Source organism: Neurospora tetraspora (assembly GCF_033439725.1).
Source record: "Neurospora tetraspora strain CBS 560.94 chromosome Unknown B0H65scaffold_9, whole genome shotgun sequence".
In the NCBI taxonomy this organism is placed as follows: Eukaryota; Fungi; Ascomycota; class Sordariomycetes; order Sordariales; family Sordariaceae; genus Neurospora; species Neurospora tetraspora.
Window position 1 is genome coordinate 1,091,132 of NW_026944391.1, and position 13,863 is coordinate 1,104,994.

Below are 13,863 nucleotides of genomic sequence, written 5' to 3' on the forward strand. Positions count from 1 at the left end.
GTATCCCTGAGAGGTTGATGAAGCTATTGCGCTGGAATTCCTGGGTTCTTTGATGCAAACGCGGAACGCTGCGCAATCGCTTTGAATTCCTACCGCGCCTTTGTAAATATTGGTGACATGACTCCCTGTTTCCTGGTTGACGACGGCGAGGATCCATGTCTGCGGGCGGCAAAAGGGAGCTGTGAAAGAACTTCCAAAAAAATTAACGCTGTCTTCAAAGTGATATAAGACCAAGGGGAAGATGAAGGGAGAGGTTCCCTACTCTTATTATCGAGAGGCTATCTTCACCGACTCATCACTTATCCTGATCCTGGCCTGATCAGTCACTCTAAAGGAGTCCGACTCGCACACTCATTACCATGATGTTCTCGTCACTCATTCTCTCCGGAGCGGTTTTGGCTATGTTCCAGGTATGAAATCCCTATCTATCTACACAGCTACACCAATCCAAGGCGACCATCACTTACAAAATAACCTAGGCCCTCCCCACCACCCTCGCCTTTCCCACCCCTGACGATGGCAACTCTAACTCCATCTCCAACTCCCCAATCCCCGGCTACGACGGCATCCAAGACGGTCCTCCTCCCCTCAACATAACCGGCACAGCCCCCAATCCCATCCTCGAAGCCCGCATGATGAACGGTCGGGAAATTCTCCGCGTCGACTGCGACAACGTGTCCAACGGCGGCAGCAGCAAGTGGGGGTACGCGTCAGCCAAGGCTGTCGCAGAGGGCGTCAAACATCTTAATGGGGTGTCGGGGAAGCCGAAAAACGGACCGGGGCCGCAGAACTGTGGACGGGTGAGCTGTAGTTGGGGGGCGGCGATTTATTGGTGTAATGATGTATGTTCTGTTGTCCCCCCATTTTTTTTTCCTTGCTTCCTTCTTTTCTTCATATGTTTTTCTTTCCATCTTTCTTCCCACTACTTGATATTCTCCCATTTGGCCGACATGGACATCATCACCTACCTACCTGTACCACTGCACTTCAGTTAGTTATGACTGCACTTGTTATTACCAGGCAGGTACAGAGACTAACCATGATATCCACCTTACAACGCTACACGAAAAACAGGCACTCCGCGTCGACAAAGAACTCAACTCCTACGGCGAGATCGCCTGGGCGGCCCAGGAGGTCCAGAAAAAATGTCATTATGGAGGGCAGTCCACTGGGACGCCGGCGAATGTTAACAATAATGGCGGGTATCTGAAGGGGGCAGTTTACATGAAGGATCAGTGGAGCGTGATTGTTAGGTTTGATGATGTTAACTGCTGATGTTGGGAACGGGAGTGAGGGATGTAGATGTAAATAGATGGCGTGGTATGGTGGACTGGCTTTGGGTTGTTGAAGGTTCGTGTGTGTGTTTTGGCTGCAGTGATGGAAGCTGAGTGGGTGTTGGGGTGAGGGGAGGAGAGGGCAGGAAGAAAATTCCAGCAGCGACCCTCAGCATATCTCCGTGTCTGGATGGCAATAGTTGTTTTTCCAACTCAATGACTTGACGAAAGATCTCCTCCGCCTCCTGATACCGAGCGAGATTCTCATACCAAGCGCCAAATTTCTCGAGGTTCATGAGCGTGTCAGGATGCGTAGGGCCCCGGATTCGCTGCTCCAGCTGGCAGCGTTCACGAAAGATACTCTCTGCCTATTCATACCGCCGTAGATGGCTGCGCACAAATCCAAGGCGACCCAGGGTGTTAAGGATTTTAGGGTGCTCAGGACCTAGTACTCGCTTCTGTAGTTCCAACACTTCATGAAGAATATCGTCTGCTTCCTCCAATTGGCCAAGCTCCACAATCAGGTATCCAACCACGCCAACCATTTCAAGCTGTCAAGTGTATCAGGGTGCTCCGGGCCTAGTACCCGCTTCTGTAACTCCGATACCTGACGAAGGATAACCGCGGCTTCTGTACTTTGACCACCCTGGTGCGTTATAATTCCAAGCTTGTAGAGAGACCCGAGTGTATCAGGGTGCTCAGGACCTAGAATTCTCCTTTGCGTTTCCCAAACTTGCCGACAGATTTCCTCCGCCGCGTCCCATTTACCCTGAAGCAGCAAGACATCTCTATACCCCCTGAGAGTCCAGATTGTTGAAGGGTGCTCAAGACCGAGTACTTTCTTCTGGGCCTCCAATATTCTATAGCGTATGTCTTCGGCCTCCTTAAACCGCTTTTTACAGACCAAATTGGCAGCTTGAAGGTTACAAGCCAAAAGTGTATTCGGATGCTCTGGACCAAACATCTCATTATTTCGCTCCACCACTTCATCGATGATAGGCTCCGCCTCTTCCCCTTTTTTTTGTGCCACTAAAACAAGTGCAACTCTATACAGATTGACGAGTGTAGACGGAGATGTCAAGCCGTCTGTACTACTGGAAGACTGGTGTGCCAGATGGTAGAATCTCTCCGCTTCTTTATAATCGCCGTTTCTGTAAGCAATATTCCCAAGCCCCCTAAGGGTAAAACTTGACCCCATAAACTCAGGACTTGTGACACGCTTCTGGGACTCCAGCACTTCCACATATATGGCTTGCGCTTCGTCTAGTTTTCCTGTCCTCTCCAGGGATATAGCATATATCTCTCCTGCATAACGGGTATTCGGATTGTCCAAGCCGAGAAGGCTAGTCAAGCCTCGGTATGCTCCAAGGGCAGCTTCTTCCGCCTCAGTATTGAACTGCTCGGAACCGCAGTCAAGCAATACCTTCGCCTTGTGGGCTGAAACAATATAAACCTGTTCATGGTGCTGACCTAGCTTTTGTACAGCCAGTTCCTCTGCTTTCCTCATCAACTTCAATGCCGCCTCCAAGTTACCCATCGCATTATTGTAATCACCGGTTCTGCGGAGTAGGTTGATAAAGTCACTTGCTTCGTTGAACCCCTCCAGCTGAGCTGCAGTTGTAGTCACCAAGGGCTCAACATGTGGCGTTAACTCACAAACACCCCAGTTTTCCGGCTCAGCTTCGGGATAATTTTTGATCATCAATCGATAAAAGCAGCGCCTCCATTTGTGTTCCTCGTGCGAAGCTTCCAACCAGCTTCTGGTACAAGATTGTACAAGGCTGTGCATCTGGAGCGATTTTCCGTCTTGAGCCACCGTCACAAGGGAGTAGTCGCGTAACAGGGCGAGATCATCCTCAAATTCATCCTCGTTATCGTGGCTGACATCAATGCTGCTGCTCTCGTCCTTCTCGCTATAGTACTTCTGAAGTACCCAGTCCGGGATTTCCTGGGGCTGAAAGAAGCTTATCAAGGACACAGTTCAGCTGCGGACCGCCGCTCATGTCGTATTTGATCGAAAGTGATTTGCCAGGTCTTTATCTCAACTTCCTTATTTTTTGCATCAGGATTGTGCCGCACCTGGCTGACACGACTGCCAACAACAATGAAGTTTCTGTCATTGAAGTTCTCCAAGAATTTAGCACACGTCACCCGAGGCCTTAGCTTGCGGATGTATGCTGCCGCCTGAGACACAGCAAGAGGGATGCAGTTTAGGGCGAGAACAAGCTCCCGTGAGATCTCGCTGCTTTCGCCCGATGGACCAAGCTTTTTCATGAAAAGCAGTCTCGCTTGATGCTCGTCCATCTCATCGACCAGCACGACATTTTCCGGGCCGAGTGCCAGGATCCTGGCCGTAGCTTGACTGCGTGTCGTGATCAGGATTCTGCCGTTACCTGTCTGTGGCAGGAATGAATCTAGCACCTCCGAGTCAATTGCTGGAGGGACGTCGCTAGTGGTTCTTTGATCCCTGAATACGAAGAGATCATTGGCGTTATCAAGAATCAGAACCCAATGCTTCTCTTCATCACGTAGCCAGTTGAACACCTGGCTGAGCATATTGGTGTTTGCTTCATAAGCTTTGGGAAGGCCAAGTTTTTCGGCAATGCGGCGGAAGCCTTGGACAAATGTGTTCTTGGTGGCTGAATTAACCCAGAAAATGTATGTTTCCGGAGACTCTTCGTGTAGCTTTTCGGCGTAGCGTATGGCGAGCTTCGACTTCCTGCACATTTCTAGTCAGTATGTCAATATCTACGATACGGTGATAACAGTGTACAACCTAATACCCCCAAGTCCGACAAGCGCAGCCCGACTGGGAGATTGATTGAGCTTTTCCTGGAGCAAATCCAAAATAATCGGCCGGTCGATGTAGTCGGGACCAGAAGAATAGGGGAGATCTGAAAAAGGCTTCCTGCTCGCGGTGATGGGACTTGTTTTGTCGGCCAAGTGGATGTTCATAACACCGCCGTGAGTCGCCAGCGCTCCGGCCACGAAGTTTTGTCCGCTAATGGGACCGTTATAAACTGTGCTCGGCATTGTGGACTTTTGCGATCCGATAACTGAACAAACCAGGCATAAGATGGAAGGAGCAGGCGTATGGGATGAGATGCCATGTATACACAAAAACAAAGGATGGCAGAACTATGCTGCGGCAACTGCGGCGTCGGTAGCAAAGGCGGTTATGGAGAGGTATGTCGCCGCTGCTAGGGTTTCGGACTCTTCGCAGTCTTTGAATACAGGCCCGGGCGGTGGCCAGATCAATCAGCCGGCTGGAGGAGGAACAGGCGGTACCTCTAGTGTCGGCGGGGTGCAGTTTAATGGCAGCATCTCGGGGTCGAAGTTTGTCTCTGGTATTCACACAACTGGGGGAACAACCAATATTAGCTTTGCTTGAGTTATATACTTCAGGTTACTCTCACCCACGATGTTCAATTCAGACTTATGAGCTGGTGTTCTGGAGCTGGGCTTCTGGACGTGGTCGCAAGGCGTGGTGTGATTGATTGAGTCCAAGAGAACGAGAGGACGGGAGGAAGATCAGACGAGACCCTCTATCCTCAGTGGAAGTTGGGTGTTGCGGCGTTACCTTATGGTTGTCAACAGGCGGCATGGACGTTGGACTGTCTGGTTCCTTCCCTGACTTGTTAAGTAGTTGCCCTGGGTTTCAGTTTGCCGGGGATCGATAAGTGGAAGGTACCTCTAAGCTCTATGTGCGTTCCTTCCAGTTTCAAAAACAGCAACCAATACGGACAAAGAAGGCACATCAAACACTCTTGACTAAATGAAGGGCAACATGGTGTTCGGAATGCATTAACCAACTGCTAGGATATAAAACACAAAGACGCATCTGTAACTCCAGGCTAAACTCCGACATTAAAGATGCCCTGATTCGTTCCACCATTATCACTCATTCTATCTGGCAGCTCAAGAATGCTGGGCAGGCTTCTCCGCGGGGGGTGCGGCACCACCAGTGGTAGGGAAACCCATAAAGACCTTGAAGTAGTCATAAATCATCCACTGAAGACCGGTAAGGGTACCAATCATGACAATTCTGACAGGCAGACCGTTCCAGAGACCCTTGAAGCCAATATCCTTGTAGATTCTCGAAGTGACGGCACCCATTCCCTCACCGGGCTGACGGTAGGCGTTGAGCTTGCTGACCATGACATCGGCGGGGTGAGAAACGATGGCGCAGAGAATACCGGCAGCATAACCACCAACGAAGGAGACTCCGGTCTGGGCAGCCTTGCTGTAGTCGCTCTTGGAACCGGGCAGACGGTCGTAGATCATCTCAACAATGGTCTCGAACGAAGCGAACTTCATCATGGTGTAAGGGATCTGGCGACCCCAGAGAGGGTAGAGGCCCTTGTAGAGACCGCCCCAACCTTCCTTGGCCGTGATCTGGCTGAAGCCATCAAAGGTGCCCTTGTACTGCGACGGAATGGTACCCTGCATGCGAACCTTGATGGCCTCCAAGGGGCAGAGCGCGAGATCGGCCAAGAATTCTGCCGAGGCGGACGCGCTAAGGTATAGTGCTGTCTTGTACTTGTGCGCGTTCTCCGGACCAGCGAGGTCCGAATACTTCTTCTTGAAAAACTCATACCAGCCATACTTGAACGCACCCTGGGCCGAGTAACCGAAGAAGGTCGGACTCCAACCGGTGAAGACGCCGCGAACACCTTCGTGCCTGAGGATGTGACCCCAAGCTTGGAAGTTGCCCTTGTACAGCTTCGAGTCGATTTGGCGTCTCGTCTTGACGAGATCCAAGGGCGTTACTGCAGTGTGAGTGATGCCCTAGAGAAGAGTTAGTCTTGTCGTTTTCTTCAACACGCGGCACTATCATAGACTTACACAGGCCATCAAGCCGCCAAATGTGCATGCGGCATAGTATTGGGAGGAGTACAACTGAATGTGTCCTGTCTTGGCCTGGGCCTTCTGGCTGGCAACGTCAAACTCGTGAGCGGCTTCAGCGCTCAGCTTCTTCGCCTTGCTCTTCGCATCGTTGACTATCGAGTATGCGGGATAAAGATCGGTGCGAGCCTGGAGAGGAGTTGTGCCATTGGTCTTGGGCTGGTATGAACTACCAAAGGTGTTCTGGAGGATATCGAGTCCTGGGTAAACGCTCGGCATGGTGACAGATGTGCTCTAGGTATTTCTGACGAATTGTCCGGGTGGTGATATTTCTGGAGAGATGTTAGACAAGGGGCCAGAAAAGCTAAATGAGGACAGCTCGGAAAGGTTCGCGAGGCAAGTGAGGGGCTGGTTCCGAGAAGGATTCGCAAGTGCTGACAGGAACAGCCCAACGGTAGCATTGTGACACAACACACGGGAAATGACCGACCCGAGTTTCCGAACTGAAGCAAAAGCAAAACTTAGCAATTCTTGAATGTATTAGTTTGCGACGTGGTGCCAGTTGGAAGTTCTAGGAGGTTGAACTTTTAGGGTATGGTAAGAAAGAAAGATAGTAAGGTGCTGAGTCTCCTAGAAGATTCGGATGTGAATCAGTTAAATAGCAAAAGATGCGAACATGAAACTCTTTTCCCTTCAAGCTGGAGAGTGCATGTTATTCTCCGTGAGTCCGGGTAGGCCGGTGTCCTGCCCGTCATGGCAGCCATCAAGGTCCAAAACCGGGCAATCGCGATCCATTTTGAAAGAAGCTGACCAGTAATGCGGCAGCGTTGGAGGTGTGAGACGGGTACATGGTTAAGGTATCTCTGAATGGAGGCAGGCCGGATTGTTTTGGTGACGTCGTTGGTGTGACATCACAGCCAGTCGAAGGCCCACCTGGAGTTTCTTTATCTTGTCTTATCGCGGGCCTTATCGTGCTGGTCCAGCGGGCTAGGTACCTAGCTCTTGCAGTCTAATGCCATACAACAGGTGCTTGAGTTTAAAGAGGGTTTGAATAGACATATTGAATATCCAGATCATTGCTCCCAAGACATGAGAAGGCGGTCGTAGAGACATATGCTCTCTTTAAAGTGCAGAGCGGGGAGAGAAGTCATTTTCTTGACAGAACTGGAAAAAGGGACCAAACTGAAGCATGCTCCACCACGACCCGGAGCCCACGGAAAGTGCACCCACTGTTTGTCACCGCCCACAATAGCCCTGTAGCGAGTGGCCCTGGTGGACCCAAACGCCCTGACTAACTCTCATGGTGATACCTGATTGGTCAGAAAAGTGTTTCTAACTGCCTTCTTCAGGGCACCCTTTTGGTTCAACTTCGAAACGGGACTTAGCAATTGAGCAACGATCGATCACAACGGAAAACTTCTCGGACAACACGTAGCACTGCCGACTCTTCCGACTAATACTGCCGACCTATACTGCCGACCTAAACACGATCCCACCACAATGACTGATATCATGGCGCAGCCCATAGCTACAGAAGGATCGCCCTCGGTCCCCGAGCTTCAGCAGCCCTTTGTCTCGAAATGGGCTTCCAGATATCGCGGGGTAAGCATCCTGTCTCCATCGTCAACGTGCCACTTGGTGTTGAACCCACCGCGTCACTCGAAATTGACCCCTCTCAAAAACTGACCCCTTTCCCAGGCCACAGTAGAAGACCTCGACCCCCCCGCCGCCCTCTCCCTCAACCCCTCGGACCCCATCTCGCTCGCCCTCCTCTCCGCCTTTGAGCGCGAATACACCCACCTGACCATCATCGACTCGCAGACCCGCGCCCTGCTCGGCTACATCTCCATCCCGCAGCTACAGGCCCGCCTCGAGCGCGGCGAGGTCAAGCCCGAGGACGAGGTGCGCACTGCCATGATGCGCTTCCGTCGCAGGGGCGGCGCAAAGTACCAGGTCATCACCATGGAGACGCCGCTGGAGGAGCTCGAGGCGTTCTTCGCCGGCGTTGCCACGGCAGGCCAGAAGCAGGACTTTGCTGTCATCACGGATGAGAATAGGCGGTTCGTCCTGGGCGTGGCGACGGTGGCGGATCTGGAGGAGTTTGTTAAGAGGAGGCCTGCGTAAGGGGGTGCTGGAGAGGGATTATGGATATCGGGTGAGAGATACCGAAAAATGAAGAGCGGAAGAGTCATGGATCAGACGGTCCCAGATAGCCGCTCAGATACGGGCTCGACGGCTCCGGAGGACAGGGGAATTGTGCAGTTGCGGCTCTCTTGAGGGGCCGTTAGTTCCCCGATAACCTAAAGGAAAGACTTCATTTACGTTATCAATGGCGTTCAGGCTTAGATGGTTGGTTTTCATATCGCTACAAAGGAAGGGGGCGGGAACAGGAGCATTCAGCATGGAACCGGCAAAAGGGTATTTACTGGCAAATGCTGTCATGGGAGAGATACTGTTGGCGCTCAGATTCCCCTCGGACCTTCAAACTGAAGAAGAAGCGATCAACTCAGAGATACCAAGGGCGGCGGCAATACTTGAAACACAAATATCATGGATATTGGGCATCACCTAAGCTCTGACATGTAAGCATTGGCGATATTTCAACGCACCAAGATGAACACAAAAACGCAACTTACCACGATGACACGTGCCGAAAGACCTTTGCCCAGAGTTTATTTCTTCGCTTCAAATGCCTTGGCATTGATAGTGAGCCGAAAGAGACCTGCCTTTTCTGGACCAGGTTCATGAAGATGTTCCACTCCGCCAAGTTCCCCCGGATTTTTGCTTCACGCCGATCGCCATGAGCCATCACCATTGATCACCCCAAAACTCACAACTCAACGCTTAGTGCTCAAAGCTCAGTATGCACTACTTTCAAATCCGTAAAATTGCAAATCGCATAGCTAGGTATCAATACACACCTCAAAATGACCACCACCATTACCCTCTCGGGGCACTTAAGAAAGGTAATCATAAACCAACTGCAACTCCACCCTCTCGCTCCCCTTCGCAATCACCACATTCCGCACATGCCTCCTCTCACCCTCAATCGTCTTGAACCCCCACACCTGCGTAGCCGTCCATCCATCATCATAGCTCTCCACATAAGACAAAACATGACTCTCGCCATTAGGACCCTTCTTCTCCTCCTCGCCCTCGAGCCAGCCGCTCTTCAAAAAGGCATCCTCCTCCACGTCCTCGGCATTGGCCCAGCGCGTCTGCCCCTTGACGTGTCCAAACAGCCAGTCCTTGTGGTCGCGGAAGACGTTGTCCAGGCACCGCTTTTCCGAAGTGCCCTTCATGCCGCCGGTGCCGGTCTGCTCGATCTCGATGTGGATGACTGCGGGCGCCGAGGCTTCGGCGGGAGGGGAGGGCGGGGCGGAGAATTGCTTGATGTCCAGGGTGAGGGTGACGGAGGTGACGAGCTTGCGGGTGAGGTAGCTCATGTTTTGGAGCTTGAGGCCGGGGTCGACGTTGGAGGAGAGGGACTTGTTCTGTTAGAGGGGGTGGGAGAGGTGTGGTTAGTGAGTGGCGTTTACAGGCAGACTGGCGAATGTTGTGAGAGAGCGGGCAGACAGCGAGGAAAGAACGTACCATGATCCACTTGCCGGAGAGGTCTCCGATGGTCTTGTTCGCGGGAGCGGCCATTTTGACGGTTTTGTTTGGTTGTTTGGGGAAAGATGAGCTGTTGAAGAGGATAGATGGCAGTTAGCGACGAGGCTTCCTTTATATACTTCAACTTCGGGGTTTTGGGGGATACCGTAGCAGGCTTGTAGACACGGCACAGCTGGCGCGGTTTCGCTCCCGTCTCCAACACGAAGCACCGGAACCAACGGTATAGTGGTAAGTACTCACAGATGGGTATATACTTGTATGCGGGTAGTTGGTTCAGAACTTGACAACTTGAGAGGAAAGTGTAAAAAAGAGAAACACGAAGGAAAGCTTCGAGGAAGAAAAACCAGGGTCGTCACTCGATCTTATAACCTCACATTTCTATGTTGGTACCTGTACAGGAATCCCGCGTCCCATCACGGCCGAAGTGGGGTGCATTCATCAGCTTGCAGCAGCGAGCATGCTTGACATCGGACATGGACATGGACGTGGCAGGACAATGGATCCCTCCTACGGTGGCCCAAGTGTTAGCTATGATCAATTGAAAGTTGGTCCGAGCTCTCAATTGTAGGTAGTTGCCAGCCCTTTTATATTAATGCTTCTATATCACTTATATACTTAAAGACTTATACCTATCCAAAGGTATTATATTACTTATTACAATTTTCATTAACTCCTATTAACTCCTACACCTCTCATCAAATCCTATTTATTCCTATTAACTCTCATTCATTCCCATTAACTCCCATTAACCATTAACTCCCAATTCCGATAAATTCCCATTATCCGAGGAGAGCAAGAGGGCAGGGGGATCTATTTATATTAATACCCTACCCTAAAGTCCAACATTTAGAGAACAACTGGTACTACTACCTTAAGAAAGTCTTAGTAAACTTTAAGGCTCTCATTCACTCTCTGACCAAAATTTGGAGAACCGGGGAACCTATTTACACTACTACCCTAAATCTTGGCAAACCTCGAGGCTCCCAAATCTCATTAACTCTCAAAGTCTCAACTCATTACATCCCTTTAACTTTAATTAACTTCTATTAATTTTAGTTGACTTTTATTGCCTTTGGTCTTTTTGTTACCTCTAGTTATTGCTTTATTACTTTATTACTTCATTATTTTGCTCCAATATTTTACTTCATTGCTTTACTCCAATACTTTACTTCATTAGTTCAATAGAGGGTATTATATTAGATTATAGAAGCTACTCTTTAGCATAAATCTGGTGCTTACAATTGGCACGGGCTATTTTCTGACCAAACTTTTTCAATTGATTATAGCTAACACTTAGGCCACCGTACCCTCCCCATCCTTAGACTATTACAAGGAACTATCAAATATAATGGTACAGAATTAATTAATTAAAGAGTATATATGTTTAACTCGCTTAGAAGGTATGGGGGGTGCTGGGGTAACCTAAATATGCCTAGAAATTAGGTAATATTAAGTAGCTAGAGCGCTAACCTCTATATAGTATAGCTAAAACCACCCTTGAATCTAATATACTCCTTTATTTATAGACCTTCTAAATAAAGTAAAAGTAAAGCTATGTATAGAATCTTTTTTTAGTATATTAATTTCTCTAGTTAAATTATAAATATTCTCTAGAATATTATCTGGAATTTCCTTATTTATTCTTATTTCCTTACGAACTAGTATATTTGTTATTCCTATTAATTCCTGGAAATTTTTATAATCTAATTATTTTAAAACCTTTATTAATTTATTGGCTAATATTTTCTTCGTCTTTAAATATTTAATTTTAATCCTTCCTTCTATAATCTTTTATTTTAATGAATAATAATAAATATCGACGTACTTCAATTTAATTATTAGCTTAGCTACCTTAATAATTAATATACGGATTATATATATATTATAATAACCGATTACGGGTATATCCTTATTAAGGGGAATATTAATTTCCTTATATAAATGTATAATAGTAATAGTTTCTTTAATGACGTTTGAAATCGATAATAATTCTACTTTTATTATTAAGGTAAATACTATCTTTTATTTAGTTATACTTTAATAAATTGAATTATTAAAGAGTTTAAAGGTAAATTTATACGAACTTTTTCGATTTAGAAAATTATCAGCGTACGATATATTTAAGACGATTTCGAATTTTGTTAATTTACTGTAATAGAAGGAGAAATTAAAGTAGTATTAAAGGTAGTATAAAAATTTATTAGTAATTTTATAATATTAAGAACCAGGATTATAATTGTAGCGAATTAATCGATTGGCGGCGAAAGTAATATTAGGCCGAGTAATTACGGCGGCGTATATTATAAAGCTAATAACGATTTAATATTCCCGGATTTTATTAAAAGAGGTTACGCTATTATAAGGTATAAATTCTTCGTTATTTATTGGGATAAAGGCGAAGGTATAAGAATTATTAATTAATTTGGTAATTTTATAAATATGTTCCCGTTGGGATAATTAAATATAGTTTGCCTCTTAGTTTCGAATGATTTCGATACTTGGAAATTATTAAAAGTTATTACTAGTAATAAATTTATATTTCTCCTCTAATTTCTTTGTAACCTAAGTAATTTTATTATATTATAATTGATTGAAGGCGAAAATAATATTCTTATCGTAGTAGAAAATTAAGATTCTATTACGTTTGAAAATATATAGGTCTTTGAGTAACGGTTTGAACCCTAGGCTTTCGAAAGTCCTATTAAATTCTCGTTATTATAGTAAAGAAGTTCGTTGGAGACTATAGAGGGCCTTAAGGACTTTAAAGATAGTACTATACTTTTAGTAATTAGGAAGTATATGTATATAGATCTTCTTATTAAAGTAAGTGTTAACGAAGGCATTTATTATATTGTATTAAATGAGTTCGAGATTGAATTTGGCGGCGTAGGCGATGATTAACCAAAATAAACGATTAATTAACGTAAAAGTATACATTTCTTTACTATAATTATACTACTAGTCTCCTTTAATTACGAGGCGAACCTTTACTTTCAATAACCGACTATAGTTATTAAATTTATATACGTATATTTATTTATAATCGAAGATTTAAGAACTTTTAGTACGAAGAAAATTTTTATGGATTTCAATTTATAACCTTATTTCTTTATAATTATCGAAATATATTTCTTTTGCTTGCTTAAAGAGATTACTTAAATTATAATATTCGAAATTACAGTAAATCTTTAGGATTGGACTGAGGTTTTAACGTTTAATAGAATTTAATTTACTACTTTTAGAAATTAAACAGTTAATTTCTACTTTTATAATCATTTTGCCTTATTACTATCTAATTAATTAAATAAATTTCCTAGTATTAAATACAATTTCTTATAATTCGAAAGTTGGGAAGGAGATAGGCTCTAGTAAATTTATTATAAGGCCGGTAATAAGAATAGTTAGTAATATATTTAATAGGGTAGGGTAATTAAATATAAAGCCGATAGATATTTTACTCTAAGCGGTAGGTTTTATTAATTTTGAAATAGTTTGGTTATTATTTTTTTAAAATTTATTATCGAAGAGTAGTAGTAGGAGAGGGTTAAGACTATTATTTTCTATATTTTTAGTTACATTGAAGGGTTCGAAATATTATATAGATAATTAATGTAATTAATTAATTTAGTTAAGTAAATCGGCAATCTCGTTACTAATTAATTTTAATCCTTCTTTAAAATTATTAAGGTTCCTTAAATAAATTAAATCTTTATTAAAGAGTATATTATAGGTATAAACAATATAATTAATTTATAGGTGCTAAATTTAATAAATGGAAAAGGTAGCATAGCCAATAAAGAATTCGATTTAAACCTTTAATTAAAGTTTTTTACGCTATTTTCTTTTCTTCGATATAGTACCTATTATTATATATACTTTATAACTATAGATATATAAATAATTGAAGTTAAGTTTGCGGAGCTTAGTTTATACCCCTTTATGGTAGGCTACGAAGGTATAAAATTATTCGTATAGTAATTTCTAGTTATAGAAATATTTAAGTAATTAGTTAATAAAATAAATTAAAGTTAAAACGATTTGACGCTAGAGGTTATAAAGGAGTTTAATATTATTTATTATTATATGCGCTTTTTATTTAATTATACTCCTTAAATGCTTAATACTACCG

The 13,863-nt window shown here is 45.1% G+C and overlaps 5 protein-coding genes across 5 annotated transcripts; 2 read left to right on the forward strand and 3 right to left on the reverse strand.

The window, feature by feature from the left end:
- Positions 1-371: 371 nt before the first annotated feature.
- On the reverse strand, positions 372-4,450 carry B0H65DRAFT_561511 (TPR-like protein; the record flags this gene model as incomplete). The annotated part of the gene is given in 10 exon segments (XM_062830175.1): positions 372-399; positions 1,545-1,642; positions 1,673-1,825; positions 1,917-1,920; positions 1,955-2,166; positions 2,179-3,238; positions 3,268-3,323; positions 3,354-3,993; positions 4,051-4,168; positions 4,202-4,450. 10 exon segments carry the CDS (start codon positions 4,305-4,307, stop codon positions 372-374), a joined length of 2,475 nt encoding a protein of 824 aa, XP_062677121.1. The 5' UTR covers positions 4,308-4,450.
- A 330-nt stretch (positions 4,451-4,780) lies between these two features.
- On the reverse strand, positions 4,781-6,682 carry B0H65DRAFT_338748 (mitochondrial phosphate carrier protein 2). The gene is made up of 2 exons (XM_062823608.1): positions 6,120-6,682; positions 4,781-6,062 (listed from the first exon to the last, which is right to left on the reverse strand). Exons 1-2 carry the CDS (start codon positions 6,396-6,398, stop codon positions 5,193-5,195), a joined length of 1,149 nt encoding a protein of 382 aa, XP_062677122.1. The 5' UTR covers positions 6,399-6,682; the 3' UTR covers positions 4,781-5,192.
- An 835-nt stretch (positions 6,683-7,517) lies between these two features.
- On the forward strand, positions 7,518-8,346 carry B0H65DRAFT_338759 (uncharacterized protein). The gene is made up of 2 exons (XM_062823609.1): positions 7,518-7,721; positions 7,818-8,346. The coding sequence occupies exons 1-2, from the start codon at positions 7,620-7,622 to the stop codon at positions 8,241-8,243; spliced, it is 528 nt and encodes a 175-aa protein (XP_062677123.1). The 5' UTR covers positions 7,518-7,619; the 3' UTR covers positions 8,244-8,346.
- B0H65DRAFT_338760 (uncharacterized protein) lies at positions 8,347-8,831 on the forward strand. Its single transcript, XM_062823610.1, has one exon. It carries the CDS (start codon positions 8,449-8,451, stop codon positions 8,689-8,691), a length of 243 nt encoding a protein of 80 aa, XP_062677124.1. The 5' UTR covers positions 8,347-8,448; the 3' UTR covers positions 8,692-8,831.
- Positions 8,832-8,965: 134 nt separating this feature from the next.
- B0H65DRAFT_534180 (uncharacterized protein) lies at positions 8,966-10,183 on the reverse strand. Its single transcript, XM_062828994.1, has 3 exons — positions 9,880-10,183; positions 9,714-9,804; positions 8,966-9,613 (listed from the first exon to the last, which is right to left on the reverse strand). The coding sequence occupies exons 2-3, from the start codon at positions 9,765-9,767 to the stop codon at positions 9,077-9,079; spliced, it is 591 nt and encodes a 196-aa protein (XP_062677125.1). The 5' UTR covers positions 9,768-9,804; positions 9,880-10,183; the 3' UTR covers positions 8,966-9,076.
- Positions 10,184-13,863: the final 3,680 nt, after the last annotated feature.